The sequence below is a fragment of the Thermothielavioides terrestris genome, chromosome 6, assembly GCF_000226115.1.
Source record: "Thermothielavioides terrestris NRRL 8126 chromosome 6, complete sequence".
Classification (NCBI taxonomy): Eukaryota; Fungi; Ascomycota; class Sordariomycetes; order Sordariales; family Chaetomiaceae; genus Thermothielavioides; species Thermothielavioides terrestris.
Genome location: NC_016462.1, coordinates 3,439,714 through 3,459,211, shown reverse-complemented (window position 1 = coordinate 3,459,211; position 19,498 = coordinate 3,439,714). Strand labels below are relative to the sequence as shown.

The window sequence follows — 19,498 nt, the reverse complement described above, 5'->3', positions numbered from 1 at the left end:
CCGGGGACGATGGTGTGATTTAGAACATAGACTAATAGTGTGTCATCCCCCAAGTTGTACGTCCAAGCCGACGACCTAACTCTTCAACTAATATTTTGTCATGGTTGACTGCCCGGACAATATCCCTCGAGTCGCTGTTCTCCAATTCCTTTCTCTCCTCGCTGACGCCGAAGAACGGGGTGCAGTGCCGGTTAATGCCGAGCACATACAGTTTCGAGGGCTGGAGGGGCAGTGAAACGACGGGGATAGTCAGTCGTGTGAGGCAACAATGGCAGATGAAGGACAGCGGTAGTGTTCCAATGCTATTCGCGTGAGGAGTGTCACTGTGAGGTTTCCACATCAAGCATCGCGGCAACATTTAAGAGGCTTACACATAACGGACGGAACAACCTCCGGGCCATATAACCTGGTCTCCAATCTCATCATGCAGTGGCGGGGAGTAAGGAGTCCGCATGATAATTCAAGATAGTTATGGCGACCGGAACTCACCTTGGCCTACGGTCTCAGCTGAGCCTCGGAGCGCACAGGAAGTGCAACCAAAATCCCCTCGGCGAAGAAGGCCTCGAACAGAGCCATGGAACAACGGAGTCAAATCGGGGCTCTGTGCCATACGAATGTGGCGGGGGCTAGGCATGATTGCCGCGAGAGCCTGGTTAGCAGTAAAGGTCTGGCGGTGGGCGGATTTCTGTCTCCGCTCGAAGCCATCAACTTCATGAGGACAAATCTGAAAATGCCCGAGTTTCCATGCATGCAAATGGCGCAAGCTTGCCTGTTCCGAGCCGCAAGGAGTCGGCTGAGAAAAGAGTACCATGCCGGGCGGCACCACCATTTGTTGGTTCGGACTCGACGCGGCCGACGGACCACCGGCACGATGATTTTGCCAACGGTCCGTTCCGGCCAGTGACAATGATGATGGATCCCGACCGCAATGCCATTTCAAAGCGATCTCCCCCGGCTCATGCTCGTCTTGCTTCCAACGCTTGCGAACACGACAGAAGCAGCACTCGCCACAGGGCCGCATCTCTTCCACCCAAGCCAGCATGGGCGTAGACGGGCCAGGGGAGGAAGCGGCAGTGAGCGCCGGCTCCAGCGCCGACGTCGAAAAGGAGAACGAAAAAGCCAGCTCGCCGGCACCGTTGCCGCCCAAGTTCCAACCCGACGGCCGCTTCTGGGCCATCATCGTCACCTGTTCGGTCACCTGTCTGCTTAGCGCCCTCGAAAACACGGTCGTGACAACGGCGCTGCCGAACATCGTGGGAGAACTCGACCTGGGCGGCAACTATGTCTGGGTAACCAATGTGTTCTTCCAGACAGGGTGGGCTCTACTATCGTTCTAGCATTACTTAACCAGTATGATTACCACCGGACCTGTGTTTCATCTTGCTGACCTATGCCCGCCTGTCCTGTCCAGTGCTGCCGTCCAGCCCCTATTCGGCCAACTGGCCGACATCTACGGCCGCCGATGGGTCACCATGGTCATCGTGGCCTTCTTCACCTTGGGCAGCGGCATTGCGGGAGGTGCGACGAACGGCGCCATGCTCATCGCCGGCCGCGCCGTCCAGGGCATCGGCTCGGGCGGCATCTACATCATCATCGACGTGATCGTGTCGGACCTCGTTCCGCTGCGCCTCCGGGGCAACTACATCGCCGTCATCCTCGTCGTGTACACGGTCGGCACGGCAATCGGGCCGTGGGTGGGCGGAGAGATCGTTGCCACAACGACGTGGCGCTGGGTGTTCTACATCAACCTCCCGGTGCGTTTGATGCTGACAAAGAACGCAGTCGTTCTTGGGAGCTATTGATTGACACGATACAGATTGGCGGCGCGGCCATGGTCATGATCTACCTCTTCCTGCGCGTCCAGCGCAACCGCAGCCAGACTGCCATGCAGAAACTGCTCCGCATCGACTACGGCGGCAACGCCATCCTCGTCGGGTCGATCGTAGCGATCCTCTACACGCTCACTTATGGCGGCACCAAGTATGCGTGGTCCGCCGCTGGGATTTTGGTGCCACTGATCATCGGTCTCGCCGGCCTTGTTGTCTTCATGTGGTATGAGCGGACCGTCGCTGCGGAGCCCGTCGTGCCGCCAGCCCTGTTCCGGAACCGCACGTCGAGCATCATCTTTGCGGCCACTTTCCTCAACTCGGCCCTGGTGTACTGGATATTGTTCTTCCTTCCCGTGTACTTCCAGGCCGTCCATGGCACCTCGGCGGCCCGCGCCGGCGTCCTGCTCCTCCCCGCCATCCTGTTCGGCATCCCCGGGGCCATCATCGCCGTCCTGCTGCTAGCCAGGTTCGGCAGGTACAAGCCACTGCACCTCTTCGGCTTCGCCGTTAGCATCGTCGGCTGTGGCCTCTTCACGCTGCTCGACGAGCACAGTACGCTGGCGCTGTACGTCGTGTTCCAGATGGTGGCGGCCATCGGCAGCGGCTTCGTGCTTAACACGCTGCTGCCGGCGGCGCAGGCACAGCTCGACGAGAGGCACCAGGCGGCGACGACGGCCGCGTGGTCGTTTATGCGCTCGCTCGGCAGCATCTGGGGCGTGGCGATCCCGGCGGCCGTGTTCGACAACCGGTTCTCGCAGGTCGCCGCGCGCACCATCGCCGACCCGGCCGTGCGCGCGCTGTTCGACGGCGGCAACCGCGCGTATGAGAACGCGCACGCCGACTTCATCGCGTCATTCCCGCCGCCCGTGCACGACCAAATCGTCCGGACGTACGCCGACGCGCTGAGGCTGATCTGGCAGATCTCGATTGCCTTCTCGGCCGTCAACTTCCTCATTATTATCTTCGAAAAGGAGGTGCCGTTGAGGACCGAGCTGGAGACCGAGTTTGGCCTGGAGGATAGTAGTCGGAAGGGGGCGGCGGTGGAGGGAAGGGACGCCGGCGAGAAGGGGCAGGCCGGGGCAGGTGAAGGGGAGGTTGATGCTTCCGCGGCATAAGGAGACGGTTGGTTTTTTTTGAAGGTTTTCTGTTGTACATGGGCTCCTTTGCTTCAATAAGTGTATAAGTGTTCCTGTAAATCGCAAGGTATACCCGAGGGCCAAAGGAAAAGTGGGTATTTTCGCAGCCCTCTCTTCTTCTAGAAGAGAGGGGCACAAAATTGCCGGACACCCCAAAAAAACCGGACACCTCCGTACCCATTTTTGTATATGATCGCGTCCTGGCACAAGGTATCGCAATTCGCAACCGCATCAATTCGACTACCCTGCAAATGCGTAGGATAGCTCAAAAAGCTTAAAAACGTAATAAAATTCGATCCAGATCAAATTGAAATATGTTTATATAATATATAGCCGGCTTATATGCCTTGACTATACGCCCCGACTACTCCCCTGACTACGCACCTCTGACTGCCACCTATTTACTACAAAGCGGCCGAACCTATAGATACTAGCTCGCTATTGCTATCTAGGCGTATCTATATACGTAGCGAACCATTATAATCCTCCTTAGCCACGGATTCTTGGTATTGAGCTTCCTACGCTACGTGCCTCCTCACCTTACGTGCCCACCACTTTGCGATAAGCCTATTGATCCTATTGTAGGCCAGTTAGCGAGCGCCTTCGCCGTTGTAAGTGCTTCTATATAGTAGAGGCGAATCAGTATTATCATTGGTATTATCGTCGATATTATCGTCGTTAGATTGTATCTAGGAGAGGCTATTATCTTTGTCGGTAAATAGCTCTTATTCATCGTCTACCTAGATACTACATTGCGTTGGCTCTAGCTCTAGCATTGGGAAATCGTATAGTAGTCGCTCTAACCTATAGGTATCCGGTTCTTCGTCTATTATATCGATAAAGAAGAAGGGCTTAAATAAAGGATCCTCGCTATACTATATATTGAAGATTGAATAGTCGTTAAGATCAAGAGGTATAATATCGTTGGTCTAGCTAGTCTTTTCAAGGAATTCTTCGAAGGTTACTATCTATAGGCGGCTATTGCCTATAACCTTATTGCTTAGTATCCTTTTCTACTCTATCTACTCCTTCTTAAGCTCCTTTTCCCTAGTATATACAATGTTCTTTATTGCTTTATAAGATTCCTTAGTAATAGCCTCTATATATCTCCGATTACGAGTAGCCTATATATAGTGGATATCTTCGATAGATATACTAGTAATAATAGCGCTAGATAGCTAGACTAAACGTCCTTTAGCTCGCTTTATAGTGTACAATACTAGCTATTGTTTATTATTAGCTATAAATATAGTAAGGTACTCCTATATAAGCTAACCTTCTTATATTATAGTAGCGATATCTACAATATAATAGTATATTAGAGAACTGAATATATCGTTGTACTTAGTTTAGAGGCGTTCAACGCCTTTAGTAGCCGACTCCTAGCGATCCTGCTTTAGAAGCAACGAAGGATATACTACGCTATTGGCCTAGAGGTCAGCATCTTCGAGCTTAGCGATATAGATAGTATAGTTCGATAGCTATATCCTTAACCTTATAAAGCTAGAGATGATCCTATTCTTTATAAAGCCTTTATTAACGATTTACTAGTTATATATTAGAACTAGTAATAGATTTAGCTCTAAGTAAGGCAACGAACTTAGAGGTTCTTAACGAACTATATATATATAAAGGTTAGCTCGCCCTAGCGAACTACTTGGCGAAGGTATATTTGATATACCTTTTTAATATATTGGAATATACCTATATCTATCGGCTATATCTTATACGATGAATACGGTAGTAGGAACTCGATGATGATATCGTATATAAGGCAATATTTATAGATATCTAATATATAGTGCCCTAAGAAGCTATCTATTACCAATAGGCGGTAGATATAATCCTTAGGGCGTATATTATTCCATTTAGATTCTACAACATTGTTAAAGCTCTAGAAGCTATATACGCTATAGCTAAACTACTCTTTAAACGTAAGCTTATACGCCTAAACGATAGGATAGTATTAGAAGGAATGTCTATTGAAGTGCTAGATCTAGTCGGCTATAATATCGTAGTTACTAAACGCTATTTCCAAGGCATTGAACTATATCTCGCTATCAAAGCTATCGACGTTCTAGTTCTTATTTAGCTACTATTTAAAGATGCTATATATAGGTATAGCGTTGCCGACGGCATTAGTATAACCGATCAAGGTTATTGACTCTCTATTATAGAGGTTAGGGAGCTCTAGCTAAGAAAATAGTATAGTAAATAGATAGTAGACCCTTAGTATTAAGGAACAACCTTTAACCTTCCTATTCTTCTTCGTCTTAATAGCTAGGATCTAGAACTTCCTACTTAACATCGCTAAACAATAGCCTATCTCGTCGACGTTCCAACAACTAGTTGCTATAATTTTGAACCTCTTAATAGCATCTTCGTAATAGTCGAAGAACTCGTTCAGCTTATCGATCTATTGCTAAATAGATAGTCGTATAGCCTCTATTAGCTTCCTACTTATTGTAAAGTATATAGGATAATCGAACCGCTAATGCGCCTACTAAGTATAGCTGATAAGGCCTATAGGAGGAATATAGCGTACCTATAGGCGATTCGTAGTACCTTTGATAAGATCCTATATAGGCAAGGATCCTAAGGTAGATAGCTACTCCGTATATATATCGAGGGCACTGTCTTCTATATCTATAAGTGTATATAGCCGCTTAGCGATACAATGGGTATTCAATGCCGGCGAGCCAGTATTACGAAGAGCCTTAAGATGTATAGCGATCTACGATTTACTATAGCCGAACCGCTTGGCCGTAATACGAAGAGAAGACATCGTATAGCTATTGGCCTTGCCTCGAAGGTAGTTGGCATAGTAGCGTGCGAGGGCGTTGTTGAGCTAGTGGGCGGCGCGTACACTACGTAGCTTGGGCGGGAGGTTCGAAGATCTAGGTATGTCAAAACACTATAAAAAACATTACTACTTACAAGTTGGCTAGCGGCAATAGCTTCAAATTGATGCGGTTGACGCGGTTGTAATCCCCTATGCTAGGACGCGTTCGTATACAAAATTAGGTAGGGAGGTGTCCGGTTTTTTTAGGGTGTCCAGCAATTTTGTGCCCCTCTCTTCTGGAAGAAGAGAGGGCTACGAAAATACCCACTTTTCCTTTGGCCCTCGGGTATAACTTTGGAACCCCGTGGATATCCAGTGGCAATCTTGACTCGAAAGCTGGGCGGTCCGGAAGACGATTGGGCAGACGCAACGAGAATAGCAGCTGTGCATTGAGAGGCTTAACTCCTTGGCCTGTGGCCCCCTCTGTTCCGGCATATCGAATCTGGTTTCCATCACCGGGACGAGTTCTCGTCCACAACGACCACCATCTTGCCCCTGGCCCACCCGTCCTCAATGTACTGATTTGGCTCCTGGACTCGTCAAACTTGCACACCTTGAATGGCTTCGCACTGAACTTACCCTCCGTGAGTCGCAGGACGATCTTTTTCAGCAGAACATCCCACTGGGGAAACTCGGGCGTGCCGAAGACGAAACTGCCAAGGAAGCTGACATGCACGCCGCTGGCCATCTGCAGCAGCGGGCTGAAGTCCTTGGTGGCCTCCACCACCGCGTCCGCCGCGCCGAGCTCCTTTGGCTCCGCCAACTTGCTCTCGCTCGGCGTCGCCGCCGTGACGACCGCGCATCAACAATACAAGCAGGAGATCACCACCCTTCTTACCTCCCCTCAAAACGCCGGATTCACCCCTTCCCACCCCGGCGGCGCCGCCTTTTTCGCCCTGACCAGATCCCCCGGCCACGACCCCCCAGGCGCTTTCACGCTCTCCAATTCCCCCATCGCTCCTTCAACCACCCTATCCCCAAGCACCTTCTCGACATCCAACCGTGGCAGCGCCCTCTCCAACCATCCCTCCTCCGTCTCCTCCGAAGGCCTGCCCCCCTGCAGCCCATTGCCACCCACAGGCAGCATCACCGGCCAAGACCTCCCGACATCCGGCTTCGCGTGCGCCCCAAAATCCGCCAGCACAGCCAGCCGCACCGCGCGCACCACCCCGCCGAGCGCCTCGGCAATCCCCGGGCTGGCGTGCAGCGCCACGGCGAGCCAGGACTCGCGCACGACGGCCTCGGGCCCGCAGCCGTGGTCGCGCAAAATAGCAGCGACGGCATCGGCAGCGAGGACCTCGAAGCGCTGCGGGCGGGAGTCGAACACAGTGGCGGCGCCGATGTCGTGGAGGATGGCGGTTGTGAAGAGCACGGGCAGCGGGACGTTCGCGTTGGCGTCCTCTTTTTCCTCTGGGGAGCGATGGTCGGAGGGGAGTGCGAGGAAGGCGTGGGCGTAGAGGAAGACGCGGAAGCTGTGGTTGAGGATCGCGGCGGGCAGCCAGTGCTCGGCCACGCGGAGGGCTTCGGCGCATGCGGCGTGCTGGGGGACCAGCGTGCGCAGGGTCGGGGGGATGGTGCCTGTGCCAGGCTGGGGATCTGCCATCAGCCGGAGCTGGGAGATTGCATCTGCGGACGCCATGTTGGCTGAGGGTGAGTCAAAGTCTTGGCATTGAGGTGGTAGCCGCGAGACGAAAACCGGGAGTCTCGGAACTTCAACCCTCGCTCGCGCCAAGATCGAAGGATTCCCTCCACCAGCACGTGGGATAAGCAAGAATAAGACGATACCAACTATTGCCATGCAATGACAGGTTGCCTGGAGCCTCCACAACCAGGATGACACCCGCTTCCCTCAACTGTATGCAACCGGTGCAATATCGCCAGCACCGTAACGGCTACTCCAGCCCCCAATGCTCCCTCCGCCCCCGGCCCCCTCCACTCCCTCGGCCCCCCCCCCCCAGCCCCCGCCGCTGGCCGAGGATGACGTCCTCGAGCATGAAGCGATGAGAAGCGCGAGTTGCTCCTGCACGAGGTGGAAAGGCGCCCCTGTCCGCAATGTACTTGTATATACTTCGTCGCTTGTTGCGACCCGCCTGAGCTCGCCGTTCTTGCATCTGCAGCTAAGTCCTGTCAAAGTACCTTAGATCTAGATGTACACACCATGAAATGATGAGATTATCCTAGTCGGGCAACTAGACGCTTGGTCTTATCGGCTGCGCCTGTTTCTATTTCTTTCCTCGCTCATTGTCTTCCAGTCCAAACTCGGTGTCAAGTTCAGTCCGCAAGTGTACCTCCCGCTCAACGAAGCTCAGCAGGAAGGCGAGCCCGGCAAAGCCGATCGAAACAAGAAACACCTTGCTCAGTGCCCTGCTAAACACACCGACGATCTGATCCTGTACTTGCTTGGTGAACTGCTCAATAAATGACTTGGTCGCCCACGTATACGAGTCCCCGTGCTGGAGGCGCGCCTTCGCGACGGGGTCATCGACGGCGCTGGCAAACTGGCTGGTGTACGTGTTGAAAACGGCCGCCGGAATGGCAACGCCCCAGACATTGCCGAAACTGCGGATAAAAGTCCAGCTCGCCGTGGCCGCCGCCGAGTCGGATTCGGCCACGCCAGCCTGGAAAGCGGGCAGCAAGGTGTCGAGCACCATGCCGGCGCCGACGGAGGGCAGGATCTGCAGACACACCCACGTAGCCGTGCTGGAGTGGCTGTCGAGGACAGAGAGAGACCCCATTCCTGCTGTCAAGAGAGCAAATCCGACAATGTGAAGGAGCTTGTACTTGCCCGTCTTGGACAAGACGACCGCCCCGATGGCCGCTCCGGGAATCGCAATGAGGGTGATAGGCAAGATCTGCACGCCCGAGCGAGCGGGTGTGGAGAGCTGCACCGACTGGAAGTAGATCGGCAGGAAGAAGAAAATCCAGTAGTTCAGGATCGAGATGAGGAACGTGTTCGCGTAGATGACGGCCGAGGTGCGACTGGCGAAGAGGCGGACTGGCATGACTGGTTCCCGGATCAGAGTCGAGCTCTCCAACCAGCAGAAGCCTAGGAGACCAAGCAAGCCGAGAACAAGAGGGACGATGACTCGATACGACGACCATGTGTATAACACCCCAGCCCAGGTGAGCGCCAGGAGGACCGAGACCGAAGCTGCAATGAGGAGGGCATTCCCCAGGATGTCGATGCGTCTGAGCCTGTCCAACGGCTTGGTCTCTCTGTCCCACTTGACCCGCAGGAACAGCCACAGGAGCACAAGGGAGACACCGCCGACAGGCAGATTGATGTAAAAGACCTGCGCGGGATTCACTTGCGTCAGTGAGAGTCCTAAGAGACAGTACGATAGAAGTAGGCTGGCGTCCTCCACGAACCCATCTCCAAGATGTGCTTTGCACGATGGCGCCGCCAATGATGGGACCCGCGGCCATGCCAACGCCGTACGTCATGGCGAGGATAGCCTGGAAGTTTCCTCTGTCCCGCAGGGGCACGAGGTCGGACATGATGACGCTGATGATCATGGTCATGCCGCCGCTGCCCGCCCCCTGCACCGCGCGGCCGGCCAGCAGCATGGCCGCGCTGTTCGCCCCGCCGGCGATGCCGCTGCCCAGGACATACAATGCGACAATAAAGAGGGCGAGGTGGCGCCGGCCGAAGAGGTTGCAGAGCTGGCCGAAGAGGGGCTGCACAGCAGCGCTGGAGACGCGTCGAACAACGCGTGTTGTTAATACGCTCATATTCCATGTCTCAGATGCTGCAGAGTTTAAGATAAGAAAGTCTCGCTCACCATGGTAGGAAGAAGATGTTGCCCACCCACACGTAGTTACGGCCCAGGTCCAGCTCCCTGGCGATGGCGGGTAGCGACGTAACGACAACCGTGTTCTCAAGGGATCCCAGGAGCATCATGGTGCAAAGGGCAGCCACGACGCACCAAAAGCGGTAGCTGTGCGCGTACGACCTGTCGACTCTTGTCTCCGCCTCGCGCGTCTGTCCGTCGTCTGGCCCCATATGCGTAATACTAGCAGCTGTGTTCTTGGCCGGCGTCTTGCTCGTCTCCATCGTAATGGGCGTCACTAGCATCAGAGAAGGAATCACCAAAGCCGTGAACAGTATCCAGGAGTCAGTCGAGGCCAGGCAACTGGAAAAAAAAAAAAAAAAAAAAAAAAAAAAAAAAAAAAAAAAAGGCGGGTTCGGCGCCCCCAAGAACGGTCGCCCAGGGCCCCAAAGGGGTGTGGCCTGTCGCGGACGAATCGGCGCAGCGGACAGGCGGGACAGGACGGTGGGAGCAGGTAGGAAACGGAGCGGTTGGTCTCTTACACGGAGCTGGGTAATCTACCTACCTACCTACGTACCATAGAGCGGCAAGGGGGGGGGGCCGAAATGGTCAAGCACGGCGCCCGTCTCCTTGGTCAGTAACAGTCCCACAGACCGTGATATTTCCCCAGCGAGAAGAACGTACGTTGATCCCTCCTTCGGAAAGTAACATTCAACCTAAAACATTTCGTCTTGAATGAGGATCCGTTCTCCTACAGAGGTTCTCTTACACTGAGAGATCTTTCAATCATATTGTGCTCTAAGAGAGGGGGCAGATTTCATTTGGGCGATGGAACATTCTCCTACGACCGTGTGACCCAATTCGTGTTCCAGGATGGTAGTACAGACCATGTCAGCCACCCCCATGGGCCATTGCGCGTCATGGTAGTTGTGCACTTGGGACTCCTACTGCTTGTTAAAATTTAGGCACAACGATCCCGGCAAACCAACGAACCGAGGGCACCCAACAGCACGCAGCAGCGATGCCAGCTGACGGCTCATGCTGTTGGACAGGGTTTCAGTGAGCAGTGAAGGGGGCCGACCAGATCCGCAAGGATTCATTGCATGTACGCCAAGTGTCGACTTCATGCAGTCAGCTGTCGCAGGAAGCACGGTACGCCGGGTACAGTATGGCCATATCACCAACCACGTACACTCAAGTCCTTATCTCAGATACGTAGCGGACCCTTAGACATCCCGAGCGTTAATGGTGCGGGCGTTAATAAGGGTTGGGTAATATCTGTGGTTACTGACCCTCTCTCCCTCCCCCTTCCAAGCGAATGTGCCATTCTCAACCTCGTCACTTCGCTTGCTGCGCCAGACTGCGTTGAGAAACCATAGCCCCTCAGGAATTCTGCACCCTTGAAATTTCGCACACAAGCACGGCATCAAGTTATCTGACGCACAATGTCTTCTTCGTCTGAGAGCTACGACATCGTCATTGTAGGCGGCGGCACGGCGGGCCTTGTGCTTGCCGCACGCCTGTCCGAAGATGCCAGCATGAAGGTTGTCGTCGTCGAGGCAGGGCCGGACCAGCTGGCCAACCCTCAAGTCTTGACACCGGGCATGTGGCCGTTGCTCTCTCACAGCAAGCTCGACTGGGCATTCACCACCGTCCCTCAGGGAAACCTCGCCAGCCCGGCTGCCGTTGACCTGCCCCAAGGCCGCCTTCTCGGCGGAAGCAGCGGCATCAACAGCTTCCTGTTCACCCCGACTTCCAAGGATAATGTGAATGCGTGGGCCAAGCTCGGCAACGACGGCTGGGACTATGACATCTTCCAGGCCGCTCTCAAGCGCTCCTACACGTTCCACACCCCGTCTGGAGTTCGGCAGGGTGACGGACCGCTGCAGCTGGCCGTTCACGTCTCGGAGCCTCAGGTGACCTGGGCCAAGGCGTGGGCCGAGAGCTTGGAATCGCTTGGCTTCCCCTCTTGCGATCCGTTCTCCGGCACCGTGTGCGGCTCGTTCGACAATCCTGAGTCCGTCTACCCGGAAACCAAGCAGCGATGCTTCTCGGCCAATGCGTACCTCGGTTCCGCCCGCGACAGAGCCAACCTGACGGTCCTCACCGACACCACCGCCACCAAAATCCTTCTCAAGAGGTCGTCGGAACACGGCGAGGCCGTCGTGGCTGAAGGCATCCAGATCAAGACCAAGGACGGCGAAGTCAGAACCATCACGGCCCGTAGAGAGGTGATCCTCAGCGCGGGCGCAATCAACTCACCCCGACTGCTTGAGATCTCGGGCATCGGCGACAGCGCGCTCTTGAACCGGCTCGGCATCGACGTCGCGATTGACAACCCGCACGTGGGCGAAAACCTGCAGAATCACGTCTATACGGGCGTGGTGCTCGAAATCCGCGACGACGTCGAGACGCTCGACCCTTTCCTCCGCAGTGAACCGCAGGCCGTCAACGCCGCCACGCAAGCCTACGCTCAGGGCACCGGCCCGCTGGCCAGCAGCAGCATCGTCGCCTCGGCCCAGCTCCCTCTTCCCAAAGCAGGCCAAGGCGACGACGACGACATCGCCCAGCTCGTGCAGCAGCACCTCAGCACAGACTCAGCCCGGGATGCCGCGCAAAAGACCACAGCCGAAGCCGCCGCTTTCACTGCCGCAAATGAGGCCTACGTCCGCCGTGTCCTCACCTCGGCCACCGAAGCATCGGCCACCTACCTCATCTTCCCAGCGTACATGTCCTTCGAGGACCTCGATCCTCGCTTCCGCGCGCCTGGCAACCACATCACGATCGGGGTCATGCTCTCGCACCCGCTGTCCCGCGGGTCGGTGCACATCACGACGGCGTCCGCGGACGCGCTCGCGGGCTCCTCGGGGGTGGCCATCGACCCGCGCTACCTCACGCACCCGCTCGACATCGAGGTGCTCGCGCGGCACGTGCGCTTCACGGAGCGGGCGATCGCCGCGGCGCCGCCCATCGCGCGGTACCTGAAGCACGGCGCTGCCGGCAGCCGGTTCGCGGAGCTGGGCGCGGCGCGCGAGTACGTGCGAAGCACGGCGCGCGGGGCGCACCATTACACGGGCACCTGCGCCATGCAGCCGCGGGAGCTTGGCGGCGTCGTCGATGCGCGGCTGCGGGTGCATGGGTGTGCCAACCTGCGGGTGTGCGACGCCAGCGTCGTGCCGCTGGAGCCGACGGCTAACACGCAGGCGGTGGTGTATGGCGTGGCGGAGATGGGCGCGCAGATCGTGCGGGAGGATTTGACGAGGGCTTGAGGTAAGGGGGTGCCGGGTCTATCTATCAACTGGTGTGTCAGGTAGTTACGTGGATGATTGCCAATCGAGCCAATCTGACGTTCCTGCAGCGTAACATTCCATGTCTTGCGATGAAAGGCACTGACTGTGATGAGAGGAATTGCCAACGGAAGGCTGGCCCACAGGGGAGGCATTGCAATGGCACTCGGTCTGGCCTTCGTCCATACTGCCTCCTTCCATATCACATGGCAAGCGGCCTTCGAAGTAACGCAGCACTGCGAGATGCATCGCTATGGTTGCATTCCGTCGGATCCCCAGAGAGGCTGGGAAACTCGAATAACTCTCCTCCCGCCGCAGAGGGACATCGGCCACAGCGCAAAGAACGAACTTCCGGAACAATGGCAATTCTCACGCCTAACTGATGTGTTTGTGCTCTGCATTAAGGGAATCGTTCTTCACCGGCCCAGAGATGGCCACCGGCACTCGAACACGGCGGTGCTCACTCGAAGCTGACCCATCTCGCTTGCAGCAGCATGAGTCCCTTGGTGAATCGACAAATAGACGGGCTCTCTGCCATGCTTGCCGCTCCAACAGGAAGCTCAAGTACCTTAGGGTGGGTGTCAGTTGTCATCTGATGATCTGATGAAGTTGACCCACGTATGCATGAATTCTCTTGAAAGTCGGTGCGTGGGACCATGCTGTCGCGGCAAACAATGATTGCGCCGTCTATATACAAATGTACGACGAAGAGCGTTCAGAGTCGCCATCAGAGACGTCTCGGCCAGGCAAGGGCTTTTGATCAGCGCTACAAGGGCCGCCACTAAGGGGACGACGAGTCGGCTGCTGTCAGACCTCTCAGACCTTCTTGGCGAGAGGCCGGTCTCCGACGACGAGCCCGACTCTCAGGTCGAAAGGGCTGCCAGTGCCCGCTGTCAAGAGCTCATCTTGAAGCGTCGCTTCAATGAACCTCCTTCAATTACCAAGCCCGCATACTGACTAGGCCTTCACATTGCGATTTTCCCGCCAGTATTCATCGATATTTGCGAACAGAGAGGACCAAGAAGCCCTGGTCATCGACTCGATGTTCAATTTCGTCGTGCTAGGTACTCGGAGGGGTCTTTTCGGAATGAAATTAGTTGCTGCACCTCATCGAGACCTATTATCTGTGTGGTTGGAAAATAGACTCAAGCAATTCCAGAGTTGAAGGTATTCATGGGCGATGCTGGGCCATCGAGATTGAAATACACGGTGAACCGTCCGGAAGGATTGGGGCTGTGCAAGCCTGAGGCGCCGGTTCAACCCCCATCTGCCTCCCGTGACTAGGGCGGCGAATGGGCTGCCGATGTCTGTCAGGGGCGGCGCTTTGTTTCAAAACCACCCGCTGCGTTTCACACCCGGCGGGCCGACACCGCCCAGGCCGAGTCCGGCCGTCGCCAACCACATGACAAGCGGTCGGGCCGCCTGGCGGCAGCGTCGAGCCCCCGCTACCATGTTTGGTGAATTCAATGGCCCTTGTCAATCCAGATGCCCTGCTTGACGCTTTCCATAAGCTTAATGCGCCCATTGCTCCGGACGCCGAGACTACGGCCAGCGGCCAGCACCCATTGCGACCGTACTCTGGGCTGCTGACGTCCTGTAATTCCAGCCTGAGTGGTGTTCCACTCCCCGTTTCAGGCCACACTGCTGGTGAAGGCCAGAAACTCAAGCAGCGCGGTCGCTCGCTGTTCGCCATGGCTGCCGAGATTGACATCGCGACCGATCATGGAGCCGGCTTCGTGGTGCTGCCCTATAAACAACGACAGCCGCCGCTCCGGGAGATCGACCTGCGTCGCAAAACGAAACAGTAGATCGTGTTTCACCGCCTAGTTGAATGCTTAATCACTTTCTCAACTTCGCTCGTTTGTTAATCACCGCTCCCTCCGGTATGGAGTTCAGGCCGAACGACACCTGCGCCACCAGCGAATCGGCACCGCTGATCGAGCCCGTCGAGTCCGGGAGCGAGCAGGACCTATTCATGGTTCCGCTCAAGAGGCCCTCACCGCGGCTACCGCCGTCCCGGTACAGGAACGTGAGGCCGCGAACGCCGCCGAGATCACCAGCAGCCCCGTCACCCAGCTCACACATGGTGAAGGCGACTCAATCACCGCCCCAGGAACCGCCCATCTCCGGCTACGGCGTCAAGCCCGCCAGTCCTCCCATGTTCACGTCACCTTTGATGTCTCCCGAGTCGGGCAATGCCGGCTCCTATGGCTCCCCGAACCCGCAGAGCTCGCTGGCACAGCGCAGCGTGGCCACGCCCCAGCCCCTCGCCTACAAGAGCCCTCCAATGTCAGTGAGAGCCACCAAGCTGGGCTCGTCCCCCATCCTGTCTCCAGAGATGGGCTCGGCTGGGCAAAGCCCCCAGCCCGAGTCCTCCGGGAAGGGCTCCACGCAGCATAGCACCGCCGGTTCGAGGTCCACGGGCGAGAAGCCCAGCCCGTCAACCAAGGCCTCCTCCGTCTACGAGGGCCCGCCGGCCATCCTCCACGACAAGCCAGAGGCTGAAGCAAAGGGGACGAAGCAACAACAACAACAACCGCAACAACAGCCCCCGGAGATCCCGCCGCTCTCCCACGCCCGCGGCCTCCGCCCTCAAAAGAACCTCGGCCTGGCGCTGCACCTCGACGTGCCGCCCCCGGCCAAACCTCACCTCCTGGCTCCGTCGCCGATCAACACCCGCTCCCCATCCCAGGCCGGCGACCGCGCCCCGACGTGGACGGTGCCCGACTCGCCCTTCGAGCGGCTGTCCCAGCTGCGCGCGACGCCGGACTCGGCCTACGACCGGGCGCGGCTGATGGAGGTGCGGCGCTCCGAGTGGAAGCACGTGGTCTACCGGTTCCCCGTCAGGGGGAAGGAGCACTGGGTCATCGACGCCGACCTGACCGAGAGCTCGCACGCGCGCCTGGCCGACGTGGCCCGCCGCTCCAGCGAGGGGTTCGAGTGGAACGGCGACTACGAGCTGGCGAATATCTACCGCGTGCTCGCGGCCGCGCATGGAAAGGTCATGGAGGAGATGCGGGCGGAAAGGCGCGCTTTGGCGGCGTCGCTTGCGACTGTGGCGGCTTGAGGGGGAGGAGGGCTGTCTGGACGGTAACTTGTGAGGCGAGAGGATGGCATATAGTCGGGCGTGGGTTGCAATTTTTTTGAGATTGTGGGTTCGCACGGAGTGCGGCGTTATGGGAAAACCTGAAGGGTGATTGCTTTTTCTGGATGACTGTCAGGGGGAGCATCATAGCTCACGAGCAGAGTGGTAAGACTTCCATATATTATACAGTGGTAGACTTTGCTTACAGTTGTATTCGTCGAGTATTCTTCCGTATGGAGGTCAATTTCCAGTCTTCTGTGCCCGGTGCTCTCCGACTTGACCTCCGGCTTTCACCGCACGCCTTGATGTCCCTTCTCCTCCGCCCTCTCACGTCAGGACTCGTCAACTCCAGCCTCCTTCTATTTCACCTTCTCACCCCTACCGCCCCGCCATCTCCCACCGCTTCCTTACCTCAGCACTCACCACCCCCGCCGCAGCGCCCTCACCCACAACCACCGTCCTCACCTCCAACCCCATCTCCCACTCTCCGCCCCGCTCGTCCCTGGCCCATCGACAAATCTCCACCCGCCCCTCCAATGACTCGCACACAACCGTCCTAACCCAGCGCAGCAGCGCAGCAAACCTCTGCAACTCCCCGGCGTGCTCGTCCTCCCACTCCCTCAGCAGCCCCCGCACATCCACGATCTCGGTCTCCTCGCGCCTGAACAGCCCGTGCATGTGGAAGGCGAGCACGAAGGTCGGCACCTGGCGGATCCAGAGGCGCGGCAGCTCGGCGGCGAGGAGCTCGTTTCGTTGCCGGCGGGCGTGGATGCTGCGCGTCCTGAGGCTGAAGAGCTGCTCGTGCGGGGTGCACGCGGCGTCCGGGGGGGAGTGGAGGACGGTCAACGCTGTGTTGAAGGTTGACTGTGACTTTGGCTTGGGAGCGGCGGATGCAGGGGAGACGGTGGTTGCGGCGAGGGAGGTTGTCAGGTCGTCGACGGTGGCTGGGGCTGGGGAGGCGAGGGTCGTTGGCGACGGGGTGGTTGGGGAGGTGGTCGTCGTATCCGTGGTATTTGGAGGCCGGATGTAGCCATCCGCTTCGAACCGCACGATCACGCTGAGGCCGAAGTCGTAGCGCACCAGCCGCTGGTGCGAGGCACACCCCTTGACCTCGGACTCCCAGGTTGTGTTGGCCTCGTGAAAGATGTGGCCATGCCCGCGCACGTCGGGGATCAATTGAGTCGGCGAGTTCTCGCGCCGCACGAGAAAGACGGTGTTATGGAGCTTGTACGCCAGCATGCGGAAGGTAGCGTCCTCGCCTTGAATGAAGCGCAGTAGGTTCCCTAGGGTGCTGGCACAGGCGAAGATGTCGACATCAGTGGGGTTGGTGACATTGGTGGTCAGGGCGGCGATAACAGCCGGCTCCATGGGATACTTGGGATAACGGGCTGCGTTCTTGTCGCGGAAGTAGGACCCAGCGTCCTCCTTGAAGCGCGAACGTTGATCCTGGGGAGTCCACAAAGGGGGTTTGCCTAATGGCGTGGTTTGTTATGGTTTGTTAGACTTACCCTCGGCGCAGATGCTGACCAGGAGGTAGATGACTCGGGTGCCCACTCACCAGGGACGAGAATGGTCGGCCCAGAGCTGGGATTGTCTACCCAAGTGTACGAGCCAACCGTCCGAAGATTCTGGTTCCGCGCATCGGCGTGCTTGCCCTCGAGGTCGTCCACTCTCAGCGACCGAATCACTTCGCCGAGGCGAGGGGCTTTCTTCGTGGTACGCGTACTGTACCAGGACCGGGAGCTGCGCGACCAGGAACTGGGCGACCGACTGGATGGCATGACCAAGGAGGTACTGGACCGACGACCAGATCAAGGGGCCAGGCAAGCCTGTTGGAGGGGTAGCGACATATGGGAGACGCCAGCAGTCTTGATTGACACGAAGCTTAAAGATGAAGCTCTGTAACAAGTGCTTGCATACACATAGGTACCTTAGGTAGTGTATGCAGAAGCTAGCCTAGCTTCGCTTCAATTTACTAGGCAAATCCTCCAAGAGTTTCTCGTATAGCGACTGGTCGAGAGGCTACGGCGCTCCAAATGTATCACTGTCTATAAATGTGACACTCGTTTGCAACTAACTCCAACTAAACAAACAAACCTGGCCCACTTTCAAAATCGCTCTTCGCTATATGCAATAAAACATTGCCTACCCTGCCTATCGCTCTCGCTTATCTACCGTAGCGGGAAAATGTGGGAGGCATTAAGGCTAATTGGCCTTGAGCTATAACCAACTAGCCTTGATAGCTGCAACTAGCCTTGAACCTTCAACTAGCCTTGATAGGTGCCCTATAATCTGGCTATTTGATTAGCTAGAGAAATGTTCTAGGGTATACCTCTATAAGCTAACCTGCTATAAATGGCTCTATCAATTGCGTTGAATTGCTAAGTAGCTATGCTAGCTGAGAACAACTGATTCAAGGCTTTAACTGAGTTGCCTTGCTATTGCTTACAACTTCTATTTTGCTATTGTTTACAACTTCTATCTTGCTATTGCTTATAACTTCCATCTTACTATTGTTTACAACTTCTATTTTGCTATTGCTTACAACTTCTATCCTTCTTTAACCTCTTCGTAAGGCAAGTTATCTACATTCAATATATACTACGATACTACTAACTATTAAGTTTATAGATAATTTGATGTATACGATATCTAGGGCTAGGGATATCACAGTAGAATATCGGATAGTAGGTGGATAGGGTCGGGTGCTAGTGGGGCGTAAGTAAGCTTATCCATATCCAATGTCTGCTATAATGCTGCTAATTCTCGAGTTATATACTAGGATCATCGCTATGTAGCCGAATCCATAGGCAATTCGATATATACAATATACAGAGTAGGAGATATAAGAACATTAGATAGTAGGGTATAGGGATAGGCGCTAACGTCGGTAAGTGTAGTGTAAGAGGATAGTAAGTGTATATACTAGAGGGGTACTATAATATAGAATTGCTAGGCGCTGGCCTAGGCGCTATATAGTATATGTCAAGGCTAGTTGAAAGTTCAAGGCTAGTTGGAGTGTTAAGGCTTGTTTCTTAATTAAGCCTAGTGTTTAGTTTTAGCAATATTTACTAGTCTAGGCTAAGACCCTTCAACTAAGCTTGATGCTAGCTAGAGAGCCCTGCTATAGTACCTATAGCTTGTACGTACCCTGCGGTACCCACAGTTATATGCCACTGTAGTATCCACAGTTGTATACCCCGCAGCACCTACAGTTGTATACCCTGTGGCACCCACAGGGCAGTTGCGCACCCTGTGGCACCCACAGTTATGTACCACTGCGGTACCCACAGTTGTGTACCCTGCGGTACCCACAGGGCAGTTGCGTACCCTGCGGCACCTATAGGGCAGTTGCGTACCCTGCGGCACCTATAGAGCAGTTGCGTACCCTGCGGCACCTATAGTTGCGCACCCTGTGGCACTCACAGTTGCGTACCCTGCGGCACCCACAGTTGTGCACCCTGCCTGCGGCAGCTATAGTTGTGCACCCTGCCTGTGGCATCCACAGTAGCGCACCCTGCCTGCGGTAGCCACAGTTGTGCACCCTGC

The 19,498-nt window shown here is 55.9% G+C and overlaps 6 protein-coding genes across 6 annotated transcripts; 3 read left to right on the top strand and 3 right to left on the bottom strand.

Annotated features, from left to right (window-relative positions):
- Nucleotides 1-1,040: 1,040 nt before the first annotated feature.
- Nucleotides 1,041-3,007, top strand: THITE_2156931 (uncharacterized protein; the record flags this gene model as incomplete). The annotated part of the gene is made up of 4 exons (XM_003658230.1): nucleotides 1,041-1,073; nucleotides 1,149-1,330; nucleotides 1,412-1,754; nucleotides 1,817-3,007. 4 exons carry the CDS (start codon nucleotides 1,041-1,043, stop codon nucleotides 2,942-2,944), a joined length of 1,686 nt encoding a protein of 561 aa, XP_003658278.1. The 3' UTR covers nucleotides 2,945-3,007.
- Nucleotides 3,008-6,064: 3,057 nt separating this feature from the next.
- On the bottom strand, nucleotides 6,065-7,623 carry THITE_2124829 (uncharacterized protein). Its single transcript, XM_003658229.1, has 2 exons — nucleotides 6,403-7,623; nucleotides 6,065-6,322 (listed from the first exon to the last, which is right to left on the bottom strand). Exon 1 carries the CDS (start codon nucleotides 7,444-7,446, stop codon nucleotides 6,652-6,654), a length of 795 nt encoding a protein of 264 aa, XP_003658277.1. The 5' UTR covers nucleotides 7,447-7,623; the 3' UTR covers nucleotides 6,065-6,322; nucleotides 6,403-6,651.
- A 427-nt stretch (nucleotides 7,624-8,050) lies between these two features.
- Nucleotides 8,051-9,744, bottom strand: THITE_2032283 (uncharacterized protein; the record flags this gene model as incomplete). Its single annotated transcript, XM_003658228.1, has 3 exons — nucleotides 8,051-9,100; nucleotides 9,177-9,498; nucleotides 9,590-9,744. Coding segments are annotated over 3 exons (1,527 nt in total), but the record flags the coding sequence as incomplete, so codon positions are not given.
- A 1,278-nt stretch (nucleotides 9,745-11,022) lies between these two features.
- Nucleotides 11,023-12,938, top strand: THITE_2156929 (uncharacterized protein; the record flags this gene model as incomplete). The annotated part of the gene is made up of 1 exon (XM_003658227.1): nucleotides 11,023-12,938. The coding sequence occupies one exon, from the start codon at nucleotides 11,023-11,025 to the stop codon at nucleotides 12,844-12,846; it is 1,824 nt and encodes a 607-aa protein (XP_003658275.1). The 3' UTR covers nucleotides 12,847-12,938.
- A 1,811-nt stretch (nucleotides 12,939-14,749) lies between these two features.
- Nucleotides 14,750-15,901, top strand: THITE_2029992 (uncharacterized protein; the record flags this gene model as incomplete). Its single annotated transcript, XM_003658226.1, has 1 exon — nucleotides 14,750-15,901. A coding segment is annotated over one exon (1,152 nt), but the record flags the coding sequence as incomplete, so codon positions are not given.
- Nucleotides 15,902-15,941: 40 nt separating this feature from the next.
- On the bottom strand, nucleotides 15,942-17,911 carry THITE_2124825 (uncharacterized protein). Its single transcript, XM_003658225.1, has 2 exons — nucleotides 17,508-17,911; nucleotides 15,942-17,421 (listed from the first exon to the last, which is right to left on the bottom strand). Exons 1-2 carry the CDS (start codon nucleotides 17,728-17,730, stop codon nucleotides 16,328-16,330), a joined length of 1,317 nt encoding a protein of 438 aa, XP_003658273.1. The 5' UTR covers nucleotides 17,731-17,911; the 3' UTR covers nucleotides 15,942-16,327.
- Nucleotides 17,912-19,498: the final 1,587 nt, after the last annotated feature.

Bases quoted from the DNA above. Each gene is read 5' to 3' on its own strand.
- THITE_2124829 (XM_003658229.1), bottom strand. From the start codon at position 7,446: ATGGCGTCCGCAGATGCAATCTCCCAGCTCCGGCTGATGGCAGATCCC.
- THITE_2124825 (XM_003658225.1), bottom strand. From the start codon at position 17,730: ATGCCATCCAGTCGGTCGCCCAGTTCCTGGTCGCGCAGCTCCCGGTCC. The intron at 17,422-17,507 runs GTGAGTGGGCAC...CCACGCCATTAG, and splicing joins GCCGACCATTCTCGTCCCTG to GCAAACCCCCTTTGTGGACT.